Consider the following 16,488-nt stretch of genomic DNA (forward strand, 5'->3'; position numbering starts at 1 on the left):
ATTAAATCCAAATCAGGTGGAGATTTCATGGTCAAAATATAGATATTTAACACCGAGTTCTCAGTCCTAAAATGACTGTGTCTGGACCAAGACTCATCTGTTTTTCACAAAGAGAGATACCCTCATCATAGTGAGTGTTTATCATCTAAATGTAATACTTCTGAATTCCACTTTTGTAATGATATTTGTTAAGGGCTTACTATGTGCCAGGCACTGTTCTAAGTGCTGAGGTAGATACGAGGTTGTCAGGTTGGAACCAGTCCATGCCCCACATAGGGCTCACAGTCTTAACCTCCATTTTACAAATGAGGTAACTGAGGCACAGACAAGTGAAGAGACTTCACTTGTCACCAAGGTCACATAGCAGACAAGGGGCGGAGGCAGGATTAGAACCCAGGTTCTTCTGACGCCCAGGCCCATGCTCTATACACTAGGCCAGGCTTTTTCTCTGCCTTGCCTTGTCTTATGCTTTCAAGTCATCTCCAACCCATAACGACTCCAAGGACACATCTCTCCCAGAACACCCCACTTTCCATCTGCAGTCCTTTTGGTAGTATATCCAGAGAGTTTTCTTAGTAAAAATTCAGAATTGGTTTACCACTGCCTTTTCCTATGCAAACCTGAGCCTCCACCATCGACCCTCTCCCATGCCACTGCTGCCCAGCCCAGGTGAGTTTTGACTTGTAGCAGATTGCCTTCCACTCGTTAACCATGGCCCAAGCTAGAAATAGCGTGGGTTTGCCTCTGCTTTGCTCTCCCTCTCCTAGCCGACTCTGGTAAAGTACTGGAAACTCTCCAGGTGTGATTCTGAGCTGGGAGGCCTCTCTGCCACTTGAGGGCAAATTTGAGATTTAAATGTATTAGCCCTTTTCTTCAGTGGGAAAACTCAGGCCTGTAAAACTTATAGTCGGGTGAGGCTTATCTCCTATGTGATTGTCACTTTTAAATTCGTACTGTGGTGCAGTTGCCCTCCCTCTAGAATCAGTGACATGAACGTGGACCCTGTACTAATTGAAGCAGCGTGGCTCAGTGGAAAGAGCATGGGCTTTGGAGTCAGGGCTCATGAGTTCGAATCCCAGCTCTGCCACTTGTCGGCTGTGTGACTGTGGGCAAGTCACTTAACTTCTCTGTGCCTCAGTTCCCTCATCTGTAAAATGGGGATAAAGACTGTGAGCCCCACGTGGGACAACCTGATTCCCCTATGTCTACCCCAGCGCTTAGAACAGTGCTCGGCACATAGTAAGCGCTTAACAAATACCAACATTATTATTATTATTATTATTAATGAATCAATCAGTGGTACTTATTGAATGCTTATTGAATGTGGAGAGCTCTGTACTAAGCGCATGGACCCTGTACTAATTAATGAATCGATCAATCAGTGGTACTTATTGAATGCTTTCTATGTGGAGAGCTCTGTACTAAGCGCGTGGACCCTGTACTAATTAATGAATCAATCAATCGGTGGTACTTATTGAATGCTTTCTATGTGGAGAGCTCTGTACTAAGTGCTTCGGAGAGAACAATAGCACAGAATTAAAAGACATGTTCCCTGCCCGGCGTGGTGTAGTGGATAGAGCACGGGCCTGGGAGTCACAAGGTGGTGGGTTCTAATCCCGACTCTGCCACTATCTACTGTGTGACCTTGAGGAAGTTACTTCACCTCTCTGGTCTGCAGTTACCTCATCTGTAAAATGGGGATTGATATTGTGAGCCCCATGTGGGAAAGGGACTGTGTCCAACCCAGTTTGCTTGTTCCCACCCTAGTGGTTAATACAGTGTCTGGCACATAGTAAGTGCTTAAATATTATTATTGTTATTATTATGAGCTTACAGTCTAGAGGGGGAGATAGATTTTAATATAAATAAGCAACTTATAATCTATAATTTAAAGCTGTGTACTTCACCTGGGCAGGGATTGCCAGCTGTCACAGCTACATCAGACTCTGGATTTCTTCCTTTGTGTGGTTACCTTTTTTACCTGGTGAAAATGGAAGCAGTAGGTCTTCTCTATGGATTGTCTTTTCCTTTCTGATTTTGGGGCTGGGCCTTTCAGTCCAGGCCCAGGCCCATAATGTTATGAATGCAAATGCCACAGAACCTGCCCTCAACCTGCCCTGTATTTGACAGCACTTATGTACTGAATCCGTGCTCTTATTTGTGTTTGAGGAAGCTCTGCCATTTTATTTTCTTGGATGCTATTTCCATAGCTAGAATTTGGTTTTCTTTTTGACATCTTCAAATGTTTCAAATGCCCACAAATATTGATGCAAATGACATTTTTCTTTTAAGATGATCCCTGGTTTGTCTAGAGTCATCAGTGATTGTTTTGGAGTCTATCGTGGGTTATTTTTGTTCTCTCCAAAACAGCCCCAACATGAAAGATAACTAGTTATCATCTTTCACTGCTTGTTTTTCCGTGCTTTGTCACAGACTGTGCAAAGTGATGAAGTGTCTATTTATGAGGCCTGTTAACAGCACTGATGATATGTCGGGTGGTTCAGACTTGGGCTGGAGCGCAAAATTTGAACTTTCTGTCTGTCAACATTTAACTAACGGTACCTTAGTACAGCTTAGTGTACATTTCCTGGAACTGGGATCCTGACGAGAATATTTGGTATTGCCAAGAACAGAATTTCTCTCAGTTTTATTACTCCCTGCCTGCTTTTTTTTCCTTTCTCAGCTCCCAGTGATCTTTATACGGAGACATAAGTAGTGACTAGGGTCTCCAGTATAGAGCAGGAGAGAATTCCAAGAAGATCGAAGAGAGCAGAACTATGAAGCTGTGAAGTTTGTGTCATTTAAAAAGGGTATCTGGAGTTTAAAAATTTAATGGAGCTATGAAGTTGTGTCATTTCAAAAGGGAATCTGGAGTTTAAAAACTTCATGTAGGCCATCTCTCCAGGAAAAGAGTCATCTTCTCCTAATTTCTTGGTCTTGGGCAATTGGTATAGCCGTTGTATTTTAGAATCCATTGCAGCTATAGATGGCTTTAAGCTGTGACATTTTCCTATTGGCAAACAGTTCATCTTTGCAATCGATCATCATGACCGGTGACTCTAGTGAATCGTGTACATCTGTGTCAGGTGTTGAAGTATTTGTGGAGTGTGCTTTAACCTAGAAGTGATCTAAAGCTTTTATGTCATGGAGACAGGGACAGATGTCTCAGCCAGAGAGTCACTTTGGAAAGTTTAAGATGTGTGCAAGGCTTCACTGAAAGTGCACTGGCTGTGGGGGTGAGAGCCGGGGAAGTGCAAGTGCAGCTGCTTCCTCCCAGAGTAGCTGCTACCTGGCCCTGAGTCAACTGCGGATGTAGGTGAACATTTAGGTGAAGACGTAGGATTATGATCACCACATGCTACGTGCGCCTTGGGAATTTTGTCCTGTGCTATTTATTGTCTTACCTCAATGTATTTGAGTGATACTCCAATATTCTGTATAATCACTTGAGGTAAGTCAGTTACCTCCCCTACCTGTGGCTTTCCTGACCATCCATCCTACTGTGAATGTAGCATCCCTCTTCCTATCCTGGATATGCCGGAATTTTTTTCCTCTATTTTGAACTTTAATCCTAGTGACAGCTGTTTCTGTGGGAGTGATCATCATCAACGTTAGCCCCTATCCCTCCCCTTTTCCTACTTGTAGCTCTACCTTCCCTCCAGTCACAGTGGTATTTATTGAGCGCTTACTGTGTGCAGAGCACTGTATTAAGCACTTGGGAGAGTACAGTATAACAGTCGGTAGACACATTCCCTGTCCACAAGGAGCTTACAGTCTAGGCAGGGAGACAGACGTTAATATAAATACATAAATTACGAATATGTATGTAAGTGCTGTGGGGCTGAGGAACGGGTGAAGAAAGGGAGCAAATCCAAGTGAAGGGTGACGCAAAAGGGAGTGGAAAAGAAGAAATGAGGGCTTAGTCCCCTAACAAATCTGAGGGGAGGGACTTGAGCAAGACCAGTGTGGTCCCCTCTCAAACTGCCCCCACCCCTCCTCAGACCATCCCTGTTCCCATGGGTTTGGCTCCGGTGGGAAGTGGGGCTATAAAATGGGAAGGGGAAGTAAGAGGTATTAATTGGAGGAGTGATGGTGTGGGCAGAAGTAGCAGCCAGCAGCAACTGTTGCTAGGATTAAAGTTCAAACAAAGAAAGGGAGGTAAAGAGACAGGGGAGGAGGGGCCCATTTTGAGGTGAGGGGAAAGGGGGCAGGAAAGCTGCTGGGCCATGGGGAAGGGCTGGGATGAGGAGAGGAAGGGGCATAATCATCACACCCCGTCACTTCAAGACTGGGGTCGTATCCCCCCCTCTAGACTGTAAGTCCGATGTGGGCAGGAATTGTCTCTCTTTATTGCTATTGTACTTTCCAAGCGCTTAATACAGTGCTCTGCATGCAGTAAGTACTCAATAAAGTGCTCAATGATTGAATGAATGAATATCTACCCCAGACATTGTTCTAAGCGCTGGGGTAAATACAAGGTAATCAGGCTGGACACAGTCCCTGTCCCACATGGGGCTCACGGTCTTAGTCCCCGTTTTACAGATGAGGTAACTGAGGCACAGAGGAGTGAAGTGACTTGCCCAAGGTCACACAGCAGAGAAGTGGTGGAGCTGGGACCCAGGTCCTTCTTACTCCCAGATCCTTGCTCTATCCACTGAGCCATGCTGCTGCTTTTGGAACACATACTAATTGACTATGATGGTGAGGAGGAAGTCCCCCTTTGGGAGCAGTGGGATAGTCTTTTATGGTATTTATGAAGCGCTTACTATGTTTCAGGCACTGTACTGAGCCCTGGAGTAGATACAAGATAATCACGTTGGACACAGTCCCTGTCCCACATTGTAGGGCTCATAGTCTTAATCTCCATTTTACAGGTGAGGTAACTGAGGCACAGGAATATCACTTTGGACACAGTCCCTGTCCCACATTGTAGGGCTCATAGTCTTAATCCCCATTTTACAGATGAGGTAACTGAGGCACAGAGAAGTAAAATGACTTTCCCAAGGTCACACAGCAGACAAGTGGTTGAGCAGAATTAGAACCCCGGTCTTCTGACTCCCAGGCCTGGGCTCTTTCCACGAGGCCAGGTCGATCCTGTTTCTGAAGTGTCAGAATCTAGAACCTGAGTGTAGTAATGGATTATAGTACTAGCCATTCATTCAATTCAATCATATTTTTTGAGCGCTTACTGTGTGCAAAGCGCTGAACTAAGCTCTTGGGAGAGTACAATACTAGTACTAGTGGTTTGTGCCGCACCACTCATACTCTAATCCCCACCAGGCATGTTTCCTGCAACGAGTAAGGCAGCCTCCCATCGGGCAGTCTATATGAAGTCATTTCACATGCACAACCCAGAAAAGGCCAAATTGATTACAGTGTAATACCAGTGCTCTGCTTTATTTATTGCCTTGTTTCATGGGAAAATGTCCCCAAAAAGCCAGTCACATTTTCAAGGAACCATAGCTTCATTGAGTTGTGGAGTACATCTGTATGGTCCCTTTTTGGTTTCTTTTCTTGCTAGACTTAGATAGCATTCAGAACTCTAGATCCACTCTTTTGTTGTTAAGTACATTTTTAAGAAAACTAATAATAATGATGGTATTTGTTAAGTGTTTACTATGTGCAAAGCACTGTTCTAAGTGCTGGGGGAGCTACAAGGTGATCAGTTTGTCCCCAATGGGGCTCACAGTCTTAATCCCCATTTTACAGATGAGGTAACTGAGGCACAGAGAAGTTAAGTGACTTGCCCAAAGTCACACAGCTGACAAGTGGCAGAACCGGGATTAGAACCCATAACCTCTGACTCCCAAGCCTGTGCTCTTTCCATTGAGCCATGCTATTTAGTCTTAACTTTTTTTTTATAATAAAGTTGGTATTTGTTAAGCGCTTACTATGTGCAGACCACTCTTCTAAGTGCTGGGGTAGATACAGGGTCATCAGGTTGTCCCACGTGAGGCTCACAGTCTTCATCCCCATTTTACAGATGAGGTAACTGAGGCACAGGGAAGGGAAGTGACTTGCCCACAGTCACACAGCTGACAAGTGGAAGAGCCGGGATTCAAACCCATGACCTCTGACTCCCAAGCCCGGGCTCTTTCCACTGAGCCACGCTGCTTCTCTAATTAGCTTTGGCTGTGGCATCTTTAACAGGGCAGAGCAAGTTGAAGTTTGAAAGCAGAGATTCTGTATGTTGGCTTTATTGGTAGCCATTCAACCCTATTATGGGATTGTTGAATGTCAAGGCTGTGTTGTAATCCTACAGGGAAAAAGAGGTTGCCGCCCAGTGTTATGACCTAAACAGGCGAGGGGCTTTACTCCGATAGGAAGGAATGTGTCAATCCCAACTGAACAGCGGTGCGGAGTAGATTTGTCATTTTGCCTTCCATAAGCACTATGCTTATTGTCTTCCCTTTTTTATTTTAAAAATTAAATGAACTAAAATGTGGGGGTCAAGCTTCCTTCTGCACTGGGATCAAACAAAAAATCCTATTGCATTATGTTCTTAGTGTGCTCAAAAGGTTTGTAGCTTGCAAATTGCAATAGAAAAAATACACATACAAATGCCTTATTCATATAAGATGTTTTCATCTTCAAATGTATTTTTCAAAGTATTGCCACTCTTCGTTGGGTCTCTAGGATCCTTTGGGAGATTCACTTCGCGAGCACAGACCTCCTTTGGTATACTGCTCACTTGAAAGGCAATCAATTTTTTTTTTTCTGGCTAGGCTTGCTCCTCATAAGGGGTCCAACTGGAGAAAAATAACTTACATTCATTCTTTTCCTGAGGTAGAAAAAAACCTGACATTTCATCTTCGGTTTAGGCCCTCCTGTTGGTCCCGTGAAAAGAGCACAGCTTCAGGATTCAGGATAGCTGTTTTCCTGTCCCTACTGCACCCGTTGGGATTGTCCCATCAGTGGTGGAGACTTTGGACTGAGAAACTACCCAGACCCAACGGGACTTTTGAAAGATTAACTGACTAATGTAGGGAAAGATGGCAATGAGTACCAAGTTACTTTAACACAGCATGAGCACTATGCTGCAGTCATATCAGTTGTAAATTCGTGGTTTTGCACCTCCCCACTTACCTTTTAACTCACTGCAGTGGGTGCCCAGTGGGAACATGTTTGAGCAGGGATGAGAGAGTGTAAGTGGCCCTGCATAAGCCTCTAAGACTACAATCAATTCCTCTGCTTGGGTTCTCAGTCCCGAATCGATTGGTCTGTCAGTGGTATTTATCAAATGCTTACTGTTAGTGCTCAACAAATGCCATTGATTGACTATGTGAGGAGCACTGTACTAAGCACTTGGGAGAGTAGAACGCAATAGTGTTGGTAGACACGTCCCCTGCCCTCAAGGAGTTTACAATCTTGTGGGGTCATAGGAGTGGGGAGAGTCTTAAACCTCAATATGAAACTCCATCAGTTGTCAGAAGGTCATTTTGTTCTCTCAGGTATATTTGAGTCAAACTATTTGCCTTTCCCATGTGTAGTCTATAACTTTTCAAATGATGTCCTCCCTGTGACTTTTCCACCACAGTGTACAGCCCTACCACTTGATGTTATCTTCAACTCAGCTCTCTTATTCAACCCACATATTCAGTGTCACCAATCCTGTCAATTCTGCCTTCACGACCTTGCTAATATCTGCCCTTTTCTCTCCATCCAAAGTGCTGCTATATTGTTTAAAGCACTAATTCTATCTTAATTGCTGAATCTGGCTCCTTGCTGATCTCCTTGCCTTTTGTCTCTCCCAACTCCAGTCCATACTTCACTCTGCTGCCTGGATCATTTTTCTCCAAAACCATCCAGGCCATGTTTCCGCATTCCTCAAGAACTCCAGTGGTTGCACGTCCTCCTCAGCATGAAATCGAAACTTCTTACCTTTGGCTTTAAAGTACTTAATAGTTTTGCCCCCCTTCCTTACCTCCTTGATTTCCTACTAGAACCCAGCCCACACACTTCGCTTCTCTAATGTCCACTACTCATTGTACCTTGAAATCATCTACCTTGCCAACGACCTCTCACCGACATCCTCCCTCTGGCCCAGAGTGACCTCCCTCTTCATATCCAACATATCTCCACCTTCAAAGCCTTCCCCGACTAGGCCCTCATTTCCTCTTCTCCCACTCCCTTTGCCATCGTGCACAGCACTTATGTACATATCGTCCATACGATATGTACATATCCCACAGCACTTATGTACATATCGTAATTTATTTGTATTTGTGTTCATGTCTGTCTTCTGCTATAGACTATCTGCTCATTTTGGGCGAGGAGCTTACCCACAAAATCTGTTATATTGTACTCTTCCAAGCACTTAGTACAGTGCTCTGAATCTAGTAAATGCTCAATACAATTGATTGATTGGTTGATGAACATAATGTTGCTATCTTTCATGATGTGCTCCTTGGGAATTTAGCAGTTTCCCAATTAAATGAAGACTTCCCATTAAGCAGTTAACAGAAACACAGGGAGATCTAATTTACTGGAAGATCATTTGAACAGTAGAAATGCCTTAAAAAAAGCATCCTATAGGTACCACAGATTTAAAACTTTTAAAACTGATATCATGATTAAGGAGGTGCTGATAGACAAAATTGTAGGCCATTTCAAGTCCTGTCCAGAATGTATTATTTGAGCTGATTTTACGTATGTTTAATATCATCCTGCTCTCTTAATAACTTTTACCTCCTTCTTATGCTCTGAACTCCCTAAATCTTGTTTACTTTCTTTGAGCACAATTCACCAGGAGATAGACTATATAGGTGTAAATTTAAAAAAAACAGTGGTAGCCTAATTTTACAGAAACCCATCTCTCAGTTGCCAGAAAGAACAATGTTTCTATCCAGACAGGGCTGTCACTGGGTGAAAAGAGGCTGATCTTTGTTTTGAGTGTAGCAGGCATCCATGTTGTATCAAATATTTTTAATGAAAATGATATCATTGCTATATCTGGTAATTGGTTCACTTCCACATTTTGTCACCGCTGTTTCCCAATTCCTAGTTACTCCAGCTCATACTTCACTCTGCTGCCCAGATCAATTTTCTGTTAAAATCATTCAGTCCATGTTTCCCCACTCCTTAAGAACCACCAATGGTTGTCCATCCACCTCCATCATCAAACACAAACTCCTTGCCACTGGCTTTAAAGCACTAATCACCTTGACTGCACCTATTTTACTTCACTGCTTTCTACTACAACCCAACCTGCACACTTTGCTCCTCTTATGCTAACTTACTCACCATACCTTGATCTCATCTGTCTGAATCTCATCTAACTCACCGCCGGCCTCTTGGCCACATCCTGCCTTTGGCTTGGAATGCCCTCCCTCCTTTTGTCCAACAGACTATCACTCACCCCACAATTAAACCCTTATTGGAGGCACATCTCCTCCAAGAGGCCTTCCCTAACTAGGCCCTCATTTCCTCTTCTCCGACTCCCTTTTGTTTCGTCTTTGAACCCTTTATTCACCCCTCCCTCAGCCCCAGAGCACTTAGGTACATATCCATAATTATATTAATATCTGTCTTCCCCTCTAGACTGTAAGCTCCTTATGGTCAGGGAATGTGGGAATGTTTATTGTTGTATTGTACCCTCCCAATCGCTTAGTATAGTGCTCTGCACACAGTAAGTACTCAATAAATACTATTGATTGATTGGTAACTAGATCGCTGTCTTCAATATTCATTGGAGGTTCTTTAAATGACAACCATTAGAACACAGAAATATGTTTATTTGTGAATAACCTGTTCTCTAATGAAAGGTTTTTAATAGACTCGTTTGGAGTCCCGTGCGAAATTGATCACTGAGTTTGAGTGGGGTTTTTTTTCTTCATCTGGAAATGGTCAAATGGGTTGAATTGCAAATTTTTTCATTCTTTGGACACTTTCATATTAGTGTATCCAACCAGCTGTGATCCAAGACTAGGCTAGATACATGGACATTCTGGTTATTTTTTTCTATTTGTATTGATATCTGGTTACATTTATTTTTTAAATTGTAAATGAGAAAATCATATTCAAAATTAAAGGGTTGAAAGATACAGTCCTCTGTAAAGGATTTTGGGGGAATAATCAGAGTCCAATTAAGCAAGTTTTTTTGTGATTTATTTTGGGAGAAAGCGTTTAACATATTCAGATATGATCTGAGTTAAACTCATAGGAGAGAGTAGTAATGCTTTCTAGAATGAGAGAAATGTTAGTCATTCACAGTGCACAATTCAGTTAGGCTGAGGTAGAAGTTCTATTAATTGTGTGGAAATGGTGACCGCTAGGGCAGTGCCTTTTTTGGGTGGGGAGAGAGCCCAGGGGAAAGTGCTTTTTTATTTTTTATCTTTTTGGAGTAGGTAATGGGGGGAGGAAATGACAAGGAGGTGTCAGCAGTGTAGTTCAAAAAGCAGTGGATTGGGTAGTAGCTTCCTGTAATAGCAGGACCTGGCTTGCTGCCATGCTTGTCTGGCTGTGTTGCTGAATAGGGTGGATTGGGGAACAGCTGTACCTAGCACTGCACCCTCCAGTTGGAAAGCAGAGCACTTCCCTCTTCATGGAACTGCTTCAGAATGTTTTGTCTGAAAGGTGAGGGGCTTCTTGAGCAATTTGGGGGGGTGGCGGTTAGTTTCAATTGAGCTGTCATGTGGTGAATGAGTTTGTATTGTTGTGGCAGCTCCATTAAAATCACCATTTGATGGAACTTTGTCAATGAGATAGTGGAAAAGGAATCATTGTTCTTTCTGTTACAAACAGGAAAAAGACGCACAGCTGCAAGGCTTGAATTCTCTTTTGGGATACACGATTTTCTTCAGGCAAAAGAACAACACACTATGTGGTTGTGTCGTGCTTTCAGAGATAGCTTGTAATGTTCAAAAGCTGGTATTTGGATTATGGAAATTTAGAAACCATTTTTTTTACCATGAAATATTTGTATTCAGCAATTCCCGAATTTAAAATCCTGGAGTGGGTTGCCGAGAAGGGGGTTGGGCAGGCAAGAAAATTGGTAAGCATTCCTTTGTGTGAGGATTGGGGAAAAATGAAATTTTTTTGCATAGATATTGTCTGCTGCAGACCCCAGTTAATATAACATGGAATGCAATGTGTAATAGGATTTGTATGTTTAGTATATATGATATGTGAATGTGGGCTTACTGCTAAGTGAAGAGAATTTTTTTTTCTGGTCCATATATTTAATCCTTCCTCTAAAACTTATCTTTGTTTGCTCATGTCAAATTCACTGAATTTAGGTGATTGAAAACCTATTGCCTATGGATTATGGGGATGGCAAGTTAAAATATAATTTCCTTGGGAAAAGAAAAGGAACAAAGTGAAAGCTTTGTTTAAACCTTATAATAGGTCAGAATCCTGTTGGGAAACTTTTGCCCAATTTTCAACTTCGGATGCTGTTGGAATTTGTGCTGCAGTACACTGACTACTAGTTTTGCAATGAGACAAAACCTAGCTTCTCTGTCCTTACAGGTTATTTAAATTGTGCACTAAAATGTGATTTTAAAAAATTTGTTTTCATCAGAAAATGTTCCACTTCAATATGTCTATTTGTTGTTCGTCAAAGCAGACCCTTTTCCATTTCATTTCTGGGCTCTAAACTGTTGTCCGATAACTCTAACTCTTAAAAAAAAAACTGTTACTGCCTAACATGCACCCCCAAGTGACTAATTAAAATAGATTTCTGTTTAGCTCACTGCAAATAGTGTAATGGAAGTCACCTCTTAAGCAACTTCGTATGTGAGAGAAAATCATGGTCCAAATACGCTTATCTTAGAAATATTTATGATGTGAGAGTTCACAGGAGCATATGTGAATGTGGATTTTGTCTTGATGTCACAGTGTTGTGCACAATGCCAAACTGAAGGCTGATGCAAGTTGGCACAAGGCGTGTGTTCATTTAACTGACATTAAAATGGTGTTATTGAAATTCAGGTTGTAATTTGATAATCCTAAGGGACTTTTAATGTTGGTTGGAGAAGTGTTGTAGTCATAGGGTGGGTTTTTTGAAATTCCACTGTGATACTGTATCTCCACCCATTCCCTTAACAATTCCATTATGGAAGAATCTGTCAATATAATAGAGTCTTCTCAGTTTCCTTAGCAACTTAAGGAATCAAGAAAAGTTAAAATTTACTGTGTGATTTGATGATACTTTAAACATTAATACATATGTTATAATCAGAACTGTGCAATAACATTTTGGCAAACCTGATTCCATACTTTTTTCCCCTCAACCTCTTCTGACTTTGGCATTTTTGTTCTCTTGTGATTTCCATGATGAAAATTTTATATGGATTGCTTGGGGTTGCCTATTGCGATAGAAGTAAAACTAACTGAACAGCCTTGGCTAAGACTGAATCTCTCGCCTGCCCCCTGGTACTGTCGGTTCATGGACTTATTGCTTTGTATTGTTCTGTTTGAATTAGGGAGCTCTAGGGAAAGCTAGCTTTTGAATTTGCATGTTGCTATGACTAACAGCTTCCAGGCTGTTGCATAGTAGGAGATCCAATCAGTTTTCCAATACAATGGGCATTTTAGTTTGAAGAAATGTAGCTGTGGGTTTGCCTATGGCTATCTAATTTTTTAAGCCCCAAACGAATCCATTCAAAATGCAAAAGATATGAACCCCCCTTCCTCCTTCCATCCTTTCCTCTTAGTTCCCAGCATAACCAGATTGTTCCACCAACCCTCCCCAAAACTACCCTCATCCCAAATTCTAATTTTCCATCCACTGCACTGAAACTATATAGCATAGTGTTTTGGTCACTCACATATAGCTCATCTTTAAGGTCACCCCCTGGGTTCTGGGTTTTCTAGTGAGATTTAACATAGCCGATAAACCCACACCACCCAAATTCTGGAGTGCTTCCTAACTGGGAGTCATTCAAACCGGCCCAGCCTGTGGGAGCATGTATTGTAAGACTGCTAGAAGCATCTACGCCTTTGGCTTCTTTAGAAAGTCAGTCTGCTACAGAGCACCTGAGCTACCCAATTATGATGCATTCATTTAAATACTCTTAGCAAGTGATCTGTGTTTTTGATGTTAGGACAACCTCACAGTCTCTCAACCCTTTCACCTTGCCCTTGCTCTCCTTTTCCTCGCTTTATTAAGAGTTACACATTAAGAGTTACAAAGAAGGAATGTCCCAAAGAGAAGCAGTGTGGTTTAGTGGATAGAGTATGAACCTGGGAGCAGAAGAGCCTCAGTTCTTCTAATCCTGGCTTTACCACTTATCTTGTGGGTGACTGGTGGTCCAGTCGCTAAACATCTCTGTGCCTCAGTTATCGCATCTGTAAAAGGGGGATTAAGACGCTTGAACCCCATGTGTGATATGGACTGTGTCCAACCTGATTAGGTTGTATCTACCCCAGTGCTTAGTACAGTGCCTGGCACGTAGTGCTTAACAAATACCTTAAAAAGCAACAACAAAAAAGCCCCACCCTAGGTTTTGGAATTTGGTCAATCAGTGGTATTTATTGAGGACTTATTGTGTGCAGAGCATATACTAAGCATCTGGGAGAGTACAGTACAATAGAATTGATAAACCCAATCCCTGTCCACAAGGAGAGAATGAATGTTCAGACTGGGCACTGCCCTGGTCCTATTCGGGGTTTATAATCCAGGAGATGTGGATTACCAGTATTCCTTTCTATTTTACGAATGAAGACACAGTTGCAGAGAGGATGAGTGACTTGCCCAAGTTCGCAGAGCAATTCACTGGCACAGCTAGGGGTAGATCCTAGATTCAAGCAGCAGTGTGACCTAGTATAAAGAGCAGGGGTCTGGGAGTCAGAAGGACCTGGGTTCTATTCCTGGCTATACCATTTGTGTAGCAAACCTTGACCTTGAGCAAGTCACTTTAACTTTTTTGTGCTTCCATTATCTTATCTGTAAAATGGGGATTACTACTATGAGCCCCATATGGGACATGGACAGTGTTGAACCCGATTAGTTCATATCTACCCCAGCTCTTAGTACAGTGCCTGGCACGTAGTAAGAACGTCACAAATATTTAAAAAAAACACAAAAAACCTGACTTGACTCCCAGTACCAGGGCTCTTTCCACTGGACCACCTCACCTTCCATTAGAATTAAAATGATCAGCTGGTCCTGTTCCCATCTCTCAGCTGGTGAAAGACTGAATTATCCAAGGTGGATGATGTGTGCTCTTTCCTCTAAAGGTGTCTAGGAGTGGAGACTTCACATTCCCCTTTGTAGCTCATTCCAGTTTTTAACCGCCTCACTGGCCAAGATGTTCCTTCTAAATTAGATTGCTCCTTTAGTAACAGGCACTACCATCCCCTCCATCAACTTTAGTGCCCCAAGCTCATTTCTAGAAGAGCAGAACCTTCCCTGCGGGGAAACTGAGCCCGTTGTTGGGTAGGGATTGTTTCTATTTGTTGCCGATTTGCACTTTCCAAGCACTTAGTACAGTGCTCTGCACACAGTAAGCTCTCAATAAATACGATTGAGTAAATGAATGATGAACCTCTTCTCATAGTCACTGATTCTCAGTAGCCCCTTTAGCCATGAAATTTAAATAGATGAGTGGAGAAGGTAGTTGGGTGCATTGGCCATTTTTAATTAGCTCTGTTGCCACACACAGAATTTCTGAGACTTTCAAAACTGTGGACACATGTAGAGCACAGGCCTGGGAGTTGGAAGGAACTGGATTCTAATTCCAGCTCTGCCACTTGTCTGCTGTGTGACCTTGGGTGAGTCACTTAACTTCTCTGTGCCTCAGTTTGCTCATTTGTAAAATGGGGATTACGACTGTAAACTCCATGTGGAACAGAAACTGTGTCCAACCTGATTAACTTGTTTGTATCTACCCCAGTACTTAGAACAGTGCCTGGTGCATAGTAAGCACTTAACAAATATTATTATTATCATTGTTATTATTAGACTGTAAGCTCATTGTGAGCAGGGAATGTGTCTGTTTACTGTTATACTGTACTCTTCCAAGTGCTTAGTACAGTGCTATGCCCACAGTGAACACTCAATAAATATGATTGCCTGACTGACATTAGATGTTTAAGGGAAGCAGCATGGCTCAATGGAAAGAGCCTGGGCTTCGGAGTCAGAGGTCATGGGTTCGACTCCCGGCTCTGCCACTTGTCAGCTGTGTGACTGTGGGCAAGTCACTTAACTTCTCTGTGCCTCAGTTATCTCATCTGTAAAATGGGGATTAACTGTGAGCCTCACGAGGGACAACCTGATTACCCTGTATCTCCCCCAGCGCTTAGAACAGTGCTCGGCACATAGTAAGCGCTTAACAAATACCAACGTTATTATTATTATTATGTTTAGTATCTGTGCCATGTTACTGTCTCTGGAAATATGATTTTGGGTGTCTGAAGAGATAAATTTAATGTTCTAAAAATGAGAGAGGGGTTTTCATTTACAAGTATAATAGAGTTTGCTCAGTCTTACCCTGCCTAATCCCTCCATGACAGGGCAGGTCACTCTGTTAATGAGAGGTAAGTGGGCACTGACCGTTAGTGGGTTTACGACTGTGGAGCGTTTTCTGGGTCCCTTTCAGCTTCACCACCACAGATTGTGGGGAAGCCTCGAGGGCTAATATTAGTGAAGAGCTATGCTTGAGATGCTAACCATGAAAAATTTCAGGCATGTGCTTATTACTCCCTAGAGGACGGTTTCTATTTGAAATGCAGCCTTTCTCCACCGCCCCCATCACCCCGCACTAAGAGGATATAGACCTGCTCACCAGTTGTCTCGCGTGTGCTCCTCATGTTAGGGCATTCCAGGGATTCTTTCCTTGGCAACATTCAGAAATGTTTGGAACCAGAAACAGATTTCCTATGATGTGACGAAACAAGTGCATTTTCCAAACCTAGCTGGACCAGCAGCATTTGATGGATGAAGGTGATTTTCTTTTTTAATACGCCGAGCCCTGGTACAACAGAGACACTGGGAAGAGGTGGACTGGGGTTAGTGAGGGAGAAATTGTGGTGAGCCAGCAATTACTGCCTCCCTTTTGGATTCAAGGTGGAATTTTAATAGACTTAAAAAAGAATCAGAAGTCAATTGCCCCAGAAATATTGATTGTATTTCTGTGGCCTGGAATAGTTAATGACACCAGCCTTTATTCTCCTCCTGTTAGGGTTTGATTCAGGCAGGCATTTGCCACAACTGAGCAGCATTAAATTCTGTGAGCCTGGTTGTTCACTTTCCCTCTTCCCTTCCCCCTCTTTTAAATTGCATTATGTTGTTATGCAGTGATACACAGCTGCCTGGGGACATTTTAATTTGCTTAGCCCATGGTTTAAACTAACCGTCTTAATAAATATGTTGGAGAGTCCCCACGTTTTCAAACTGACATTAGAGCAGTTTAATGAACTAAAATAGCTTAGGCTTTCATTGCCTTTATTTCTCTTGAAAACCTTTCTCCACTTCTTGTTTTCCTGGCCAAAAACAACCGTAATCTTGCTGGAATAAAACATGCTGTCCCAGAAACACCTTTACAG

General features: G+C 42.5%; 1 protein-coding gene across 3 annotated transcripts in view; it reads left to right on the plus strand.

Moving 5' to 3' along the window:
• The window catches only part of NHSL1 (NHS like 1), a 158,685-nt gene that overhangs the window by 23,639 nt on the left and 118,558 nt on the right, over positions 1-16,488 (plus strand). The window contains exon 1 of one of the 3 annotated variants that reach the window (XM_029051786.2): positions 10,514-10,575. The exons of the other annotated variants lie outside the window; for them this stretch is intronic. Within the exon in view, the coding sequence (XP_028907619.1) occupies positions 10,560-10,575 (16 nt within the window). The 5' untranslated portion in view covers positions 10,514-10,559. Of the gene's footprint in view, positions 1-10,513; positions 10,576-16,488 lie in introns of those variants that run through there. 3 annotated transcript variants of the gene reach the window in all.

The sequence above is a fragment of the Ornithorhynchus anatinus genome, chromosome 2 (assembly GCF_004115215.2).
Source record: "Ornithorhynchus anatinus isolate Pmale09 chromosome 2, mOrnAna1.pri.v4, whole genome shotgun sequence".
Taxonomy (NCBI): domain Eukaryota; kingdom Metazoa; phylum Chordata; class Mammalia; order Monotremata; family Ornithorhynchidae; genus Ornithorhynchus; species Ornithorhynchus anatinus.